Genomic DNA, 16,814 nt, shown 5'->3' on the forward strand with positions numbered 1-16,814 from the left:
AAGAACAAATAAAGCAGGAACCTGAAAGCAGAAATCTAAAATGCAGCTCTATATAGGCAAGGCAGAGACTAAATTGAGGAAGGAGGCTCAGGGAGTCACTCGTCCCACGTTTCAGTCAAGGATCCGTGCCTCTTCTAAGCCGGAGTGTAGGAGTGCCACTGTTGTCGCCTGCGCAATTCCAGGAATCAAGGCAATTCAAAAGCCAGAGCAGCTGGGGAATTAATTCTGGTCTACATCAAGGCGGCACACAGTAGGTCCAGGTCTTCTTCCCTTCTTAGAGGAAGCCACACATGCAATACATTGTTGTTTTTCACATTAAGGTGCAAATTTACACTAACAGCTAGCACCAGTCCAGGAAAGAAACAAGGAACCAGAAAGAAACAGAAGAAAACAGAGCACCTTTAAGATTTCCAGCACTTCATCAGCTTTTTTCTGGGATACGATGGCATCATCATAGAAACGGCTCAGCTGCCGCTGCAGCCAGAAAGCATCAATGTCTCGGGGGTGCAGGTCTTTCTTTTTGGAGCTCATCAGTTCACCTGAGGCCACAAGCTAAGAGAAACAGAATTATCTGCATGACTTACTTGACACGCAGACATGAAGGCTCACAGCACACAAGGCTTAAGAAGAACTTGGTGAGGTAGGCCACATGCTTAGCGTTTTCCTCCACAGTACTGCATATTCCCCTAAGGAGTTAGGAAGTTCTCCTAATCCACATTGTGGCAGAGATTATTTAGTTATTCTGGACATATGCACACAGGCTACTGACAGCCACCACCCTAATAAATGGCAAAAGCCTCTGCATTTTTCCCTGCATGACTCACATTGGCTGAAAGGGTGCAGCGAACCACTGCCTCATCTCCTTCCATGTCATCGTCAGAAGCCTCATCCCGTACTTCACCGTAAACATCCTCATCACCCTCCTGTTGGTGCAAGATAGTTCATGTTCAGTGCCCCTTCCAAGGACATATCACAACGCTTCTAACCACCTAACATCTCTGTTAGGAGAACCAAAGACTACCACTGTTGAAAATCTACCAGAAATGATCATGTTACATTAAAGCAAAGGCAGGCAGGAGTTGAGGCCTAGAAGAAAACCTCTAGTTGGAACTAGATACAGTGGTACCTTGGTTTATGAACTTAATCCGTTCCGGAAGTCTATTCTTAAACCAAAGTGTTCTTAAACCAAGGCGTGCTTTCCCATAGCAGCGGGGGACTCAAATTACAAATGGAACACACTCAACAGGAAGCGGAACATGTTCTGCTTCAAAGGCAAAGTTCACAAACCAAAACACCTATTTCCGGGTTTGCAGTGTTCTTAATTCAGGTTGTTTATAAATTAAGCTGTTCTTAAATGAAGGTAACACTGTATTGTTCTCTGATCAGACTTTTCTTTTGTTATTTATATTTTATAAATTATAAATTTATATTTTATGAATTATAATTAAAAGAAATAAAAGTGATACAGAAAAAGAAGGAAAAGGGGGAAAGAACAAAGATACATATAAAAGGAATATATATGCGCAAAAATGCAGTATACAATATTCCCATACATTACTCTATAAATTGCTATAGTCATACCTTGGATCCCGAACACCCTGGATGTTTTGGCTCCCGAATGCCATAAACCCGGAAGTGATTGTTCTGGTTTGTGAATGTTATTTTGGAAACTGAACGTCCAACGGGGCTTCCGCGGCTTCAGATTGGCTGCAGGAGCTTCCTGCAGCCAATCAGAAGTCGCAATTTGGTTTTTGAATGTTTTGAAAGTCAAACGGACTTCCAGAATGGATTCCATTCGACTTCCAAGGTATAGTGTTATTACCCTAATAGTTATGTAAATGTTAATAGCCTACTACCAGGGTTCAAATTCTCACTCAACCAGTGAGAACCCTAACTCACACCCTAACCTACCTCACAGGGTTGTTGGAAGGATAAAACAGAGAGGAGTGGAGAGAAATACAAGCTGCTTTGAACTCCTTGGAGAAAGGAAATACCATGTAATCAAGTCAATCGGTACATAATAATAAACAGTAGTATTACAGCTACCAGTGTCACTTTAATGTTAAAAACATCTAACATGTTGGCAACACTTCACAAACACAGGGTTGTATTCAACTAAGTCCCTACTCAAAGCAGACCAACTCAAATTAATGAACCTAACCTAGTCATGTCCACTAACATCAATGGATCTACTGAGCAAGACCAGCACTGACTGCCACCCGTAAACTGGAAAGGAAGATAATCTTAGAAAAAGGACATGGGAAGAGAAAGAATTGCTTGTGTGATTATTGGAAGCCTACATTCAAACTCCCATCATCGTGAAGAAAATGGAAAGCCCTTTTCTCCTTGGGGGGTGCATGCAGACAAAAGGGCCACCCTCTGCTTGTCAGGAATATGCATATCCATTGACACCAAATGAATCACTCACCTCTTCATCAGACTCAAACTGCACATTCACCCCATAGGTCTCATCAATGTTGTCATCTACAAAGGAGGACAAAAATCAGAAACAAGCAACATCAGGTGAGTAGAAGAGGTCACACGTACTATATAGAAGAATCCTGAGCTTTATTTGAAAAACAGTGCCCTCTGAAGGCAGGCAACAATGACCCATGCTCATAATCAATCTGTAATGCAGCTGTGCAGAATGTCAGACTATGCTCTTCAAAAGCACGAGTCACAACTTTGCATGCTACCACTAACCAACATTTAAAGCGGTTTGTACTGGCACATAAGCAGCAGAAGTGGCTCCAAGAACCTTTATTATTCTGTACAGAATTTGGTATCCAACTGATGAACACAGAAAAAGCTAAAAGGTGCTGAGGCTGCAGGCCCTACCCATGTTCTGGATCTCCTTGTCCCCGCCATAGTCTGTGATCTTCTTGCCCAAGTTCACCAGCACATGATAGCGGGTGTCATCCGTCTGTCCCAGAAGCAGATCGATTTCTTTCCGTCGCTCCTTGTCACGTAGTTTTTCATTCTTCAGGACAGCCAGGACTTCATCAGCAGCTCCACAGAGAATGTCTCGGGGCTGCAAGAAACAAGACTTTACTTACTCTAGCGTCCAATTCAGGTGATGAGTGCCAACAAGATTGGAGCTAAAAGAGGTAACTGACAAACAAGAGGTGCAGCCACAAGCTTGGGAAAATGCCAAGTTTTGCAGAAATATAAAAAGTATTTTTTAAATTACACTTTCTGACAGTAAGAACTGTTTGAAAGTGGAGCAGACTTCCATGAGAGGTTTTTAAGCAGAGGTTGGATGGTCATCTGTCATGTATGATCTAGCTGATATTCCAGCATTGCAGGGGGTTGGACTAGATGACCCTAGGTATCCTTTCCAACTATACAGTTCTATGATTCTGTGATGACCCTCTCCACCCAAAAAGTCAATGAGGATTGTGTATGCCCAGTCGTCACAGAATACTGACTACCAGTTGGAAGATAAAAATGGGATATGGGAGGACAAATGCCTTGCCTGAGCATCTCACAGCATAAATTACTTAGGGATGTAGGTGGCGCTGAGGTCTAAACCACTGAGCCTCTTGGGATTGCCCATCGGAAGGTTGGCAGTTCAAATCCACCCAACAGGGTGAGCTCCCGTTGCTCTGTCCCAGCTTCTACCAACCTAGCAGTTTTAAAGCATACCAGTGCAAGTAGATAAATACGCACCACTGCAGCAGGAAGGTAAATAGTGTTTCCATGCACTCTAGCACTCGTCACAGTCCTCTGTGCACCAGCAGCGGTTTAGTCATGCTGGCCACATGACCTGGAAAGCTGTCTGTGGACAAGTGCTAGCTCCCTTGGCCTGAAAAGTGAGATGAGCACCACACCCCATAGTTGCCTTTGACTGGACTTAATCGTCCAGGGATCCTTTACCTTTTACCTTTGCCTACACTACAGTATTTCATTACAGGTCCCACACGTATTTCTGAGTACGTCTCCATATACCTGAGTTCACTTCAGGATAAGCACTGTTTTTTCTGTGGTGTGAAACCAAGGGAAGCAGGTGCAATACTTCAGATGATGGACACATCATGCAGACACAAGACCAGAAAATCATTTAACAGGAATAAAATACATCCCTGAGAAATGTCCCCATTTGCTATTATTTATTTCTTGTATTCATTTGCATTTCTACCATCTCAGCACCAACACAGATGCACGGAAATGGTTCCTAATTGCTAAGCCATATATATTTAGTGCTAGCTGATTACATTATTTGCTAGGCTTGTGCAATTAAGTTAACTGAACACATAATGCCGGATACTGGTATAACTACAGAAAATTTAAAATGCTTCATATGCTTACATTATTACTCTCTTTGGTCCATGCACAGAGCAGAACACATGGGGATATTAGGCATGTAGTTCATCAATGCCCCTAGAAGATTACTCTCTTCACTCACCTGATCTCCAAGAGCTGCCTGAATGAAGCTCAGCAAGACTTCATAGGTTTCTCGGGTCTCCTTAGTTTTGGGTTTGTAGATAATTCCCACCATCTCATCAATGCCCTCAGAAAGCAGAGTGTAACCTTTCATCTTGTTAATGTCATGTCTGTCCTCATCTCGTTTCCGCCTCCTAGAAAGATGGGAAGATGGGTGGCACACAATCAGGAAAGAGAACACCAGACCAATCCACAATTGGGGGGGGGGAGTCAAAGGGGATTTTATGATTATGTTTTTATTTCGCTTGTATATGTAAAATAGAAAATACAAAGAATAAAATTATAAAAAACACAAATTTTGAAAAAGAAGTTCCCCGAACAACTGAGCACTTAGCTCAGCTTATTAGTGACAAAGGCTTGAACATGATAAGCACAGACATTAAATTATTGGATCCAACTCTAGAATTCAGCCAGCTATTAGACAAACAGACAAAAGAACGTATTAAATAGTCTTCACCCACTTTGCTCGTCTCTCCTCCTGCATCTGGGGTTTAGTCCTCTGGGCCTTGTCACCCATTCGAGTTCCTTCCAGCTTCCCCACCAATGACAGGACCTCCCCCGTAGGTTCATCACGCCGGGTCCTGTCAATCAGGGAGCGATCAGCTTGAAGTACAAGATTAGAGTTCTGGAAGAATCAAGAAAACAATGTGAGGGAGAGAGATCTCAAGTTTAAGAAGAAGGAAATGAAACATATTGTCAAATACTCTGCTTTTAGAAGAGCCTCCTTTGCCATACCACTCCCACAATTATTGGCTTTAATCACAAATAAAAGTAATAGACTACTTCAGCTCTAGGGTTTCACATCATTGTCAGCAGTAATTTGCAAAACAGCACCTGCTGTAGAGTCAGATCCCAAGATCTGTGAGTCAGATTTCAGCTAACTCAAATTCACTAGGTGGCATCAGGAAGACACCTATTCTCCACAATAGGAAGGGGACAGTAAAACTGGTATGAGAGATTTGTATATGATTTGCTTTGCACAGTAAAAATGTTATGTAATTCCTGCTGTTGTTATTAAAATGGGCAACTGTGTTACTTTACTACGGAGGGGAGGAACCTATGGCTCTCTGAAACTTGTTGGAATACAACTGCCATCAGCCCAAACCAGCATGACCAATGGTCAGGAATGATGGGTGTTGTAATCCATCATCATCCAGCAGTGCCCAAAACTCCCATAGAGCTAGGCATGTTTTGTGGCAGGGAATTTCATTACTGCGAGCAGTTTCTGAACTCTTGGTGCGCCTAAGATTTCAGATTTAAATTGCCACAGCTAGCACTGAGGGTGTAGGATGAGAAATTCCTCCCACTCAACTTCCAAGAGATCAGTGCAGCATCATGCAAGCTGAGAGGTGCCACCTCTCAGCAGGCCTTACAGATTGGGCTGCTTCCTGCCTGCCCTGCCTGCAAGGAGAGGGAGCCAGGGGTCGAAAATAGCTTCTTCATTCTTGCTGCAAAAAACAGCAACTTTTTCCTAGTAATATTATAAACAATTAACAATACTAACAATCAACAGTATTTTTATATTTTTATAATTTATTATTAAACATTAATAATAAAGCACCTTAAAAAGTACTATACTAGGGGGAGCCAAAGCCTTTTGTAGGGGAAAACAACAATTTGGGGGGGGGGGGCGCTTCTCCGGCCGATCGCCCAACCGCCCGCATCATTACGGCCGCATTACAACGTCGCCTCCAACACGCAGCTCTGGGCGGAACTCAGTTCCGGTGAGTTCCGGTTGAAAAACACCAAGCCCTGTATGTAGCCATATTCAGAACAGACCCACTGGACTCCAGTAAAGTTTCAGATGATGTAGTCTGAATAGAGCAAACGGTGAATATTGCCCACTAACAATGAGAATGAAAAAGAAGCCTGATTTACAGCATTGCTAACACCCCCCGCGCCCGCCACTCACCGCCTTGTACTCGTACTGCAGGCTCCGAGCAGTTACGTCCGCCATGGCGGCTGCTCCGCAGCTCCGCTACCGCCCCGCAAGAGCAGCCGCTTCTGCCCCGGTCGGCCTCTACAGCGTCTTCTCCCGCTCCTCAAACGCCGCAAAACGAACACCACACGCAACGGGCTGCCGCAACACTTCCGCTTCCGGGTGAACACTACAAGTTCCGGGTGAACACTACACTGAGCCTCTTTGAAACTGGCTCAGAGGGATAGAGGGCAGAAATAAGTTCACAATCCTAGACCGGCCGTTCCTTTGCCTGTGCACTGCACTTCCGGGTTCTCGTTGCCATGGTTTCCCCCCTTCTCTTTCCATAGAGGGTGCAACGTGACAGCCGCTCCTGGAAAATACAGTAACGGAGAGGTGTCAAGTGTCCCGTTTTCCCCTGGATTATCCCGTTTTTAATTGCTTTTCACGCCTTTATCCCGTTTGTTTGATAATCCCGTTTAATCACGTATTTAAAAGCAAGTTCTGAATGCTTTTTTTTCTGCCCGGCTCACAAGTCACGGGCAATGAAGGGTTAAAGGCTGCAGCGAAGAAATCCCGCCTCCTGCCTTTAGGGATTGGATGCTGCAAGGCAGGGGAGCTGAGCCTTCATTGGCCGCCTCGGCTGCCACTCGCTGGTCCCTCCTAGAACTCCTAGTTTTGAAGCCGTGTGGAGCTTTGAATTGGCTCCAGAGCTTGTATGAAGTGGACATCCCTGGAAGAGGACATCCCTGGACTTCGTCAATGGACAAAGTAGGCCTGGGGCCTTTGGCCTTAACCCCCACCCCCGCGCCAACCTGGGGGAGGAACGCTTCGGGATCCTTTCCTTTTAAAAGAGGGACCCCTTTAAGTTCCCCACTGCAGCCTGGTGTTGTGAACCCAGGCAGGCCTGTTTATTCCTGGGGAGATGGGAGGGGGGAGGGAGGGAGGGCCTGCAGAACCTTTCCTTTTAAAAGAGGCCTGGGGCCTTTTATTTAAAATGCATCTCTGGGTTATTTGTGGAGCATAGAAATTTTGAAATGTCTTTATAAGAGCATGCCTGCTTTGTTCTGGGTCTCCCCCCCCCCCCCGAAAATCACTGCTGTTGCAACAGCTTCAATAAAGATCAATGCTTTGCTTCTCAATCTTCTCTGGTTGGACTCTGTTTTTTACTCCTACCAATGGAGAACCTGCAAAGGACTTTGCAAGGGCTCTTGTGTACCCCATAAGGGAATAAGGGCAGATTTTTTCTTATTACAGCCGCCTCGTGCAGCCTGGCTCCTTTCGCAGGGGGGGAGGCTTATTCAGCTGCTGGCAGAGAATAAGCAGCCTCCCCCCCCAAAGAAAAAGCACCCACCACACACTTGGTAAAATAAAAATCTGGTCTGGATCACTGAGCAGCATTGGATGCCAAGGGTCATCTAGTCCAACCCTCTGCAATGCCGGAATCTCAAATTAGTTCATACATCCATGACACCCAACATCTGTGTAAAAATCTCCCAATGAAGGAGAATCCTTAACCATTTTTATTTTGCATGTGTGTCTGATGTGCTCCGCCCACTTTTGCTTCAGGCTCCGCCCACCACTGCCATGTGACTGTCATAGGTGAGGCTGCTGATCCCTTATTTTCAAATCCGAAAGTTGACAGCTATGGACTGGTGTGAGGCACCTGGGCCTTAGCAGTACCAGCCAAGCCCTGGCTCCATGGCCCCCCTAAACCGAGGGAATTCTGTTCCCGGGCAGCTGGCAGAGCCCCTCTTCTCTCGTCATGGAACGGCCACATTCCCCGGGCGATGGCGACTGGACTACTGATCCCAAGCTGAATAGCTGAGCTGCCCAGCTTCAGGTCCCCCACCAAGTGCCCCCTTCCAGAAACCACCGCTCTCAACCGACTCTCAACTGCCTCCCCCCCCCCCAACATTCAAACTCCCTTTCCAAGCCTGCTCCAGAATTCCACTCTCCCTCTCCCCCCTCCCTCTCTGCTTAGAATCCCTTGGGAATTCTTATATCCTCATCTCAATTATCCTATTGCACATTTTTTAAAATATAGATTTAGGGGGGATACCCACTAAACCCTGGAAATTGATAAATGGTAGGATTTGGGATTATTTGGGTTTTCAAGGGAGAAACGCAAGTTGCAAGGGCCGTTAAGAAACAATTCAAGGCCCCCGAGAGACTAACTGGAAATGCAAGAGAAGTCCTTCTCCCTGGCCCAGTGGGCTGAACAGAGATGGGGGATCTGGAAGGGGCTGGGATAAGTGGGTGCTTAGGTGGCAGGAAAAGAGAGGCTTTGAGCAAGGGTGCTGGGAAGAGGAGGAGGAGGAGGAGGAGGAAGAAGAAGAAGAAGAAGAAGAAGAAGAAGAAGAAGAAGAAGAAGAAGAAGAAGAAGAAGAAAGAGTGTGGACTCCAACTTGGGATGGCTGGCTGCCCTGCTGTGGGGGACAAGTTCTTCTTGAAAGGACCCTGCTGTGAACTTTCCTAAAGCTACAACACTCTACGCCATGTCTCAGTTCTCCAAAGTGAGATCCTGGAACCCCTTGGGCTCTTGCCTCCGATTGGCAGAGAGAGGGGAGACACCCAACTTTTGCAGCAATATTCCTGCTCTGTGAAGTCATCCTATTAGAAGCACCTAAGCTTCCCACTCCTGCTTCCTAGGAAATTGGGGAAAGTGAGCTGCAGCTTCTCTTCGCTGTTCTAAAAAGAGGGGTCTTCCCCCTAACGATACTGGGAATTGTAGTTTGTTATGGGTCCTGGGATTTGTAGGTCTGTGAGAGGGAAGCTGCAATGCCCAGGATCATTAGATGCACTTTAAATCTAGTCCAACCCTCTGCAAAGCATCTGGAACTAAGGACATGGGGTTTTAGATCAGAGGAAAGGACTTCAGGTCTGGTTTTCACTTCTGCTTCTTTCCTTTTTTCCTTGTTGAAAACTCCATCTTCAGGTATTCCAGTTGCTGATTGTGGTCCTACCCTGTGCCCCCACCCCACCCCCCTTAGCACATATATTCTCAGCAGTGGAACCAGCTTCACGAGTTACAGTTACAAGCCGATTTATAAGAAAACCAACTAAGAGTTTGTTTTTAAACAATGATCTCTAGTTGGAATGTAGTGATAAGCAGAGATGCTATGAAAGTGAAACAAAACTCAGCCGTTCTCCCAGCACTGAGGCTCAGCCACGTGGAGACTAATCCTGTACACAAGATTTATGTTGTCTGCTTGATGTTGCTTTTGTGATGTTCTATTGCGTCATTAAGGGACGCGGGTGGCGGTGTGGGTTAAACCACAGAGCCTAGGGCTTGCTGATCAGAAGGTTGGCGGTTCGAATCCCCGCGATGGCGATGGGGTGAGCTCCCATTGCTCGGTCTTTGCTCCTGCCCACCTAGCAGTTCGAAAGCATGTCAAAGTGCAAGTAGATAAATAGGTACCACTCGGGCGGGAAGTTAAAGGGCGTTTCTGTGTGCTGCTCTAGTTCGCCAGAAGTGGCTTTGTCATGCAGGCCACATGACCCGGAAGCTGTACGCCGGCTCCCTCGGCCAGTAATGTGAGATGAGCGCCGCAACCCCAGAGTCGGACACGACTGGAACTAATGGTCAGGGGTCCCCTTATTGCGTCATTGTTATTTATTGTTTGTAAACCACTTTGCGATTCATGCAAATGAAAAGCAGTATAGAAATATAATTTCATGTGCTACAAAACAAACAAATAAAGGGGGAAGTATATCTGTTGCCTCCACTGCTTGAGTTATCCTGCTTGAGTTACACTGAGTTGCTGTGTCCCGTGAATAGGCCTAGGATGCTGCCTAAGTCCCACCCTGTTTGAGGGCTTACGCCAGTTTCAGATCAGCCAAACTCAGCTCAGCTGACTAGGTTCTGGCTAAGCCAGGCTGAGGGAGATACTCCAGATTCTCTCCTGATGAGCTGAGGATAAGGAAGTTAAGCCTGTGTAGTCCAGCTGCTCCAGAAACCTCCTGGCTCAGCTAGAGATCCAATGGGTGCTAACCTGCTCATCCCAGTGGATCTTGCTATAGAAGAAAAAGAGTTTGGATTTGATATCCCGCTTTATCACTACCCGAAGGAGTCTCAAAGCGGCTCACATTCTCCTTTCCCTTCCTCCCCCATAACAAACACTCTGTGAGGTGAGTGGGGCCGAGCGACTTCAGAGAAGTGTGACTAGCCCAAGGTCACCCAGCAGCTGCATGTGGAGGAGCGGAGGCGCGAACCCGGTTCACCAGATTACGAGTCCACCGCTCTTAACCACTACACCATGCTGGCTATAGGATTGCTCCTTTGGCAATAGAAATGTTTTTTGTTTGTGAAGGTAGCAATTCAAAATAAAAAATAAATTCCTTCCAGTAGCACCTTAGAGACCAACTAAGTTTGTTCTTGGTATGAGCTTTCGTGTGCATGCACACTTCTTCAGATAAGGTAGCAATTGTGAGTCACAATAATAGGAAAAAGTACAAGCTGGCTTCAGTGGGGCAGAACTAACCACCTAGAATGTATTTGGAAAATATATGTGACTCCTGTTGCTGATTGCTAGTGTGCCCTGGTGCCCATGCAGAGCAGTAATAAGTAAACAGATCCTGGAACAGATTTTCCTTTACTTTCTTCCTGCTCCTGGTTGTCAAACCCTTGCAGAGTTCTAAATGAGTGATGGGAAGCAGTCTCTCTTCAGGGTGAGGCCTTTATCCCTGCAGGATGTAACTTAGCTGGTCATCACAGTCCCGCAGATACATGCCATTCACAGCATTTATATTAGAATCAAAGAATTGTAGAGTTGGAAAGGACACTGGGGGGGGGTCATCTAGTCCAACCCCCTGCATTGCAGGAATCTTTTGCCCAATGTGGGGCTCGTGCATTGTAGGGGGTTGGACTAGATGATCCTTGTGGTCCCTTCCAGCTCTACAATTCTTTGATCCCTTATATGCCCATATGATGGGACGCAGGTGGCATTGAGGGTTAAACTACAGAGCCTAGGGCTTGCCGATCAGAAGGTTGGCGGTTCGAATCCCCGCAACGAGGTGAGCTCCCATTGCTCGGTCCCAGCTCCTGCCCACCTAGCAGTTCAAAAGCACGTCAAAGTGCAAGTAGATAAATAGGTACTGCTCTGGCGGGAAGGTAAACAGCGTTTCCCTGCGCTTCTCTGGTTCGCCAGAAGCTGCTTTGTCATGCTGGCCACATGACCCGGAAGCTGTACGCCGGCTCCCTCAGCCAATAAAGTGAGATGAGCGCCGCAACCCCAGAATCGTCCGCGACTGGACCTAATGGTCAGGGGTCCCTTTACCTTTGCCTCCATGCCCATATACTCTGAGACAAAAGGTTTAGTTGTACCCGGTTCTTTCCACCCGATTTTCCCCATGCGGTTCTGACCAGCTCAAGAGTGGACTCCCTTATTTCACTCCCAGACACTTTTCAAAAGTTGTTCCACTAATTCTTTGAATTCTCTCTCCTTATTTGGATTTAATCTGGGAAGTTTTCTCACTCCGGGGACAGTCTTAGAGGCTGTGTGCTGATGAGCTGATCTCTCCCTCTACTGCCACGGCTCATTTCCCAAATTGCGACAGCCTGAACTCTTCAGAGATTGCATTGCCCCGGTGAGGAGCTGGATTTTTTTGTTTGGTTATGTTGCATTTATAGAAAATTTTACTCATTGTTTTTAAAAGATGGCATGTCAAGTCATCAAGCATAAGGAAAGAAAGATTAAACAGCAAATACCTGGGCTATATATGGCAAAGAACAAGAACGTTCAATCTAAAATGTCCCTTTTCTATAGACTTTTTAATGTCTACAGTTCCAGTTGCAGACATGAAACAGTAATAGAGATATTTCCCGATTTTTTTTTAAAAAAATACCCAATTACAAGACATTTGTACTGACAGTAAACACAGAACAAAAGTAATATATTTAAGCATTTAATGAGCCTTTTCCCATCAAGGTAGGTGAGAGATTATCAAAACAAGTGATGTACAACTACTATTTAATATGGTTTACTTGAACCTACAGGGACACAGGCAAGAAACATTTTCATAAACAGAAGGATGCAGTATGTGCGCTTTATAATAAACCAAGTTTGTGTTCAACCAAAAGATGAGGATCTCCCATTACTTCACTCTGTGCCGTTCAAAATGTCCTCAAAACCAACGCAGTCACAGTTGCCTTTCCAGATATCCTGGGACAAGTTAGAACTAGGAAGGAACGGAAGACGCTGGACCTGCTTCACTGCTTGGAATTCCATTTGCAGCTTCAGCGGTGCATGCAGCCCCAGAATATTTCTCAGAGAAAGAAAATTCATCTTATCTTGACTTAACAACAACAAAATTTTCCGGTATGTCCAAAGGATGAACAGGGAAACGTTCGCTCTTCACATTTGTAAAGCTTCTGTTTATCACATCACAGTTTCAGATGCTCCAGCAGCTGAAAAATCAGAAACTGGAATACAGTTGTTCATCTGAGATCCAAACGCTCTGGAATTCATCTTTGAATCCTCAACCTGTCTTTCCACGGCTGAAGCAGGTCTTCCTAAAGCCCCTCAAACCGCACGTGTTTGGCTGAAAAGCAGCAGAAAAAGGAAAATGGTCAAGGATAATGGGAGTTGTAATCGAGCTTCACCTTTAGCAGGCTCCCACTTCCCAAACTGATCATATTGTTGTTGTTGTTGTTCAGTCGTTCAGTCGTGTCCGACTCTTCGTGACCCCATGGACCAGAGTACGCCAGGCACGCCTATCCTTCACTGCCTCTCGCAGTTTGGCCAAACTCATGTTAGTAGCTTCAAGAACACTGTCCAACCATCTCATCCTCTGTCGTCCCCTTCTCCTTGTGCCCTCCATCTTTCCCAACATCAGGGTCTTTTCTAGGGATTCTTCTCTTCTCATGAGGTGGCCAAAGTACTGGAGCCTCAACTTCAGGATCTGTCCTTCTAGTGAGTACTCAGGGCTGATTTCTTTGAGAATGGATAGGTTTGATCTTCTTGCAGTCCACGGGACTCTCAAGAGTCTCCTCCAGCACCATAATTCAAAAGCATCAATTCTACGGCGATCAGCCTTCTTTATGGTCCAGCTCTCACTTCCGTACATTACTACTGGGAAAACCATAGCTTTAACTATACGGACTTTTGTCGGCAAGGTGATGTCTTTGCTTTTTAAGATGCTGTCTAGGTTTGTCATTGCTTTTCTCCCAAAAAGCAGGCGTCTTCTGATTGTGTCCACCTTTTTCCAGAAGCGCATCCACAGGAGGAACACATCCACTCAACTTGTAGGGTGTTCTCCCCGCCCCACGCAAAGGTTCCCGTCCTCTTACCTTTTCTTTTGGGGGGCGGCTTCGGCAGCGGGGGCGGCAGCGGCAACAGCGACAGCAGGAGTGCAGGCGTGAGATTCTGCAATAAATAAGGGATCTTTGAAGCAGGGGAGAACTTGAGGCTAAGGGCTTCTTCCCCCTGTCCCATTATCTCCTTCCCCCTGTCCCATTACCTCAGAGGCAGGTATCCTCCGCCTGGGCTCCAGTCCCTCCCGGGATGCGGCGGCTCCCAGGCTGAGTCCCTCCCTTGCTGCAAAACAAAGAGAGACTTCAGCAGGCGCCTGGCTCCCAGCCACGCTAGCCCCAGTCTGGGGCAGGAGGGTGGGGGACCTGGGAAGGGGGCATTTCCTCCTACCTGATCTTAAACGCTGTCCCCACTTCGCCTCCTCCTCTGTACGGGCGTCTTGGCTCCGTCCCGGCCGGCCTAGCACAGAAGCAGCAGCCAAAGTTTCCTCCCTCTCTAAAATAACCTGAGATGTTCTTTGAAGGATTGGAGGAAACTTTGGCTGCTGCTTCTGCGCCAAACAGGGCCGGGCAGGAGCCACGGCCGTGCAGCGGAGGGGCAGTGGGGAAGTGGCGCAAGGGATCTCAGCCGGGAACCGCCAGGATGTTCTCTTCCTCCCGGGAGCAGGAGCTGGAGCCTCAAACCTGGAGAAATTAGGAAAAACATGAGCTAAGAAGGCAAAGAAAGAACCTGAAATGCAATGTATTTCTGCCACCTTTTGAGATTTCATCAGATTTCTCAACGGGGCAGCATTTCCAAAGAAGAAGAAGGTGGCAAAAATAAGCACAACATGCCCTTGTTTGAGATCTAGGTGGTCCTGGACAGCTGTATGCCTAAACTGAAGCCCAAACATGGAGAACTACTGTATCTATTTCTCAAAATATTTAGGTATGGACTAGTAGGCTGGTATAGATTCATGCAGTAATGAAGCCACAGTGTCAGCTCCTGGGTGGGGGGGCTGTTCCCCAAGGCAATAGCTGGGGGGGAAGAGAAGTGGACCACAAAGAAACACTTCCCGTAAAACTACAGGAATATCTAAACCAGGCCTTCCTCCTCCAGCTGGCTGTCCCATTGCTGGCATGAGGAAATGGCAATCCCCACCCCCAGCAATGGGAGAGCCACTTCTTCCCCTGGTCCAGTTCCACACACCATGTCTGTTTCTGTCTGAAGGAAGGAAGGACGTATGGGGTGGGGAGACTTGTGGGATTCACAGCATACCTGCATGTTTGGGTTTTCGCCCTCGCACCGCTGGGCTGCTTCTGCTTCTGGGCCGGAGCCTTCAAACCCTGACCCTGGGAGAGACGAAGGACATTGTATTTTCCTAGCATATGCATCTACTCTAGGGCACCGGCCTCCCCAATTATTTCCTTCTGGGGCACAGCCCCCTCAATATTCCCTCCCCCCACCCCGTCTGCCTTCCCAGCTCCCTCCCGCCCTCAGTCTTCTGCCCCCCCCCGCCACATCCCTCCTTCTCCCGCGTGGCACAGAGCGCTGGGCATGGCCAGCCAGCGGAGGCAGGGGACCTAGGGCACCTGGGAGGGTGAAGGCTGCTCCCTGCAAGGCCCTTTCCACCTGGCCTGGGGGGCGAAGCCCAGACTCACCAGCCAGCCCTACTGAAGAGGCTCCTCCTGAGGCCGGAGGAACATCGCTCAGCTATTGTTTTGTTGTTTTAGTATGCTGTGAGATTTGTACTTTGAGATTTGTATTAAAAATAGAAATAAAAATAAAAAAGCAGTTGGGGTGGGGCGAGGGGCTGGGGCGAGGCGGGCCTTCTCCCCCCCCCCCCCCCGGCCTATTTTTCTCAGGTTGGCACCATGTGGGGAATGGATTCCCCATGTAATTAACATACCACGATTTCCAGCGCAGGCTCCTCATTTCTTGGGCGCCGGAGCAGCCTTCCTGCCTGAGGACCTGGGAGACAGGAAGGAAAATAAAACCATGCAGCCCTGTCAATATCTCAAAGGAATCCCTTGGAAGACGGTAGACTCTCCTTCCTGGGAGGTTTTTCAGCAGAGGGGGGGGATGGCCATCTGCCATGGATGCTTGAGCTGAGATTCCTGCATTGCAGGGGGTTGGACTGGATGACCCTCAGGGTCCCTCTAATCCTATGGGGCTCCAGGTTCTCACCTATGCGAAACCCGCTCAGAGCTAAGATAAAGATAAAGATAAAGCAGTACACAACGCTCCTTTGAAAGCGAGTTTGAATGTTGGGGGGAGGCAGTTGAGAGTTGGTTGAGGGCGGTGGGTTCTAGAAGGGGGGGGGCCAAGGGGCGGCTTCCGATTGGCTGCATCAGCTTCCTGCACTCAATCATAAGCCGTTCGGCTTCCAAAGAACGTTCGCAAGCCTAAACACTCACTCAAAATTATTATTTTTGTTGAATTTATATTGCACCCTTTCTCCCGAAGGAAGCCAGAATGACATGGGATGTGGGTCTGTTCTTGGCAGTTTCCCGTAGATATGACACAGCTGAGGCGCAACTGGGAACACTTTGTGAATAAAAACCACTGATTTAAAAGTGCCAAAACGTACCTGCTTCTTTAGATGCGTGTCAGCAATGCAGACAATAGTGTCTAGCTTTCTTATTGTGCTGCTTGTTTGCTAGTTTCTGGCTTCCTCGCGTGTAAATGTGGCAGACACACTTAAAGAACAAATGCTGTTGCTTCCCTCATGCCTACTTGGACCCATCAACCCTTACATCCGTGCCCGATTTTGCATGCTTAAATAATTCAATAAATAAACTCATTCAACAACAAAACAACAACAGCTGTTGGGCTGTGAAAAAATTCACTCTGTGTGTTTTGCTCCCTTTTTGTTCGTTATTCCCACTGCAGAAGAAGAAGAGGGTCGGGCTCTTCGTCTCCATCCCTTTCCCCACAGAAGCAGCCTTCCGCTTTCCTTTCACTTGGCTGAATCAGACTCTACAGGTTTAATCAGATGTGCATCCAAGGGCCAATTCTGACTATCTGTACTGTCTGCACCCCGTTTACCGTACGGCCCTCTAAGGAGGCCTTTCCCATCCACTGTCCTGTTTTCCAAAGAGCGTTCTTGGTAGCGATGGCCTTGGCTCTCCGTGCCAATGAGCCTTTGATAGTATGTCCACCGCTATACTTTCAGGCCCTTTATGTTGCTCTATATTTTCTTCCAGTGCTTTGAGGCCTAG

The 16,814-nt window shown here is 47.1% G+C and overlaps 2 protein-coding genes and 1 long non-coding RNA gene across 3 annotated transcripts in view; all 3 read right to left on the reverse strand.

Annotated features, from left to right (window-relative positions):
- The window catches only part of SNRNP200 (small nuclear ribonucleoprotein U5 subunit 200), a 40,528-nt gene extending 34,128 nt beyond the window's left edge, over positions 1–6,400 (reverse strand). The window contains exons 1-7 of the mRNA XM_033159061.1: positions 6,356–6,400; positions 4,905–5,068; positions 4,406–4,577; positions 2,839–3,031; positions 2,429–2,484; positions 825–923; positions 400–552 (exon numbers count right to left, since the gene is read on the reverse strand). Coding sequence (XP_033014952.1) covers positions 400–552; positions 825–923; positions 2,429–2,484; positions 2,839–3,031; positions 4,406–4,577; positions 4,905–5,068; positions 6,356–6,400 — 882 coding nt within the window. The remainder of the gene's footprint in view (positions 1–399; positions 553–824; positions 924–2,428; positions 2,485–2,838; positions 3,032–4,405; positions 4,578–4,904; positions 5,069–6,355) is intronic.
- Positions 6,401–11,981: 5,581 nt separating this feature from the next.
- On the reverse strand, positions 11,982–12,831 carry LOC117052165 (proteasome maturation protein-like). Its single transcript, XM_033158942.1, is given in 4 exon segments — positions 11,982–12,474; positions 12,476–12,666; positions 12,668–12,750; positions 12,753–12,831. Coding segments are annotated over 4 exon segments (417 nt in total). The 3' UTR covers positions 11,982–12,410.
- An 835-nt stretch (positions 12,832–13,666) lies between these two features.
- On the reverse strand, positions 13,667–14,070 carry LOC117052106. The gene is made up of 3 exons (XR_004427215.1): positions 14,005–14,070; positions 13,823–13,899; positions 13,667–13,728 (listed from the first exon to the last, which is right to left on the reverse strand). It is a non-coding gene; the product is annotated as an uncharacterized LOC117052106 (long non-coding RNA).
- Between the last annotated feature and the right edge of the window lie 2,744 nt (positions 14,071–16,814).

This window comes from Lacerta agilis, chromosome 8, assembly GCF_009819535.1.
Source record: "Lacerta agilis isolate rLacAgi1 chromosome 8, rLacAgi1.pri, whole genome shotgun sequence".
In the NCBI taxonomy this organism is placed as follows: Eukaryota; Metazoa; Chordata; class Lepidosauria; order Squamata; family Lacertidae; genus Lacerta; species Lacerta agilis.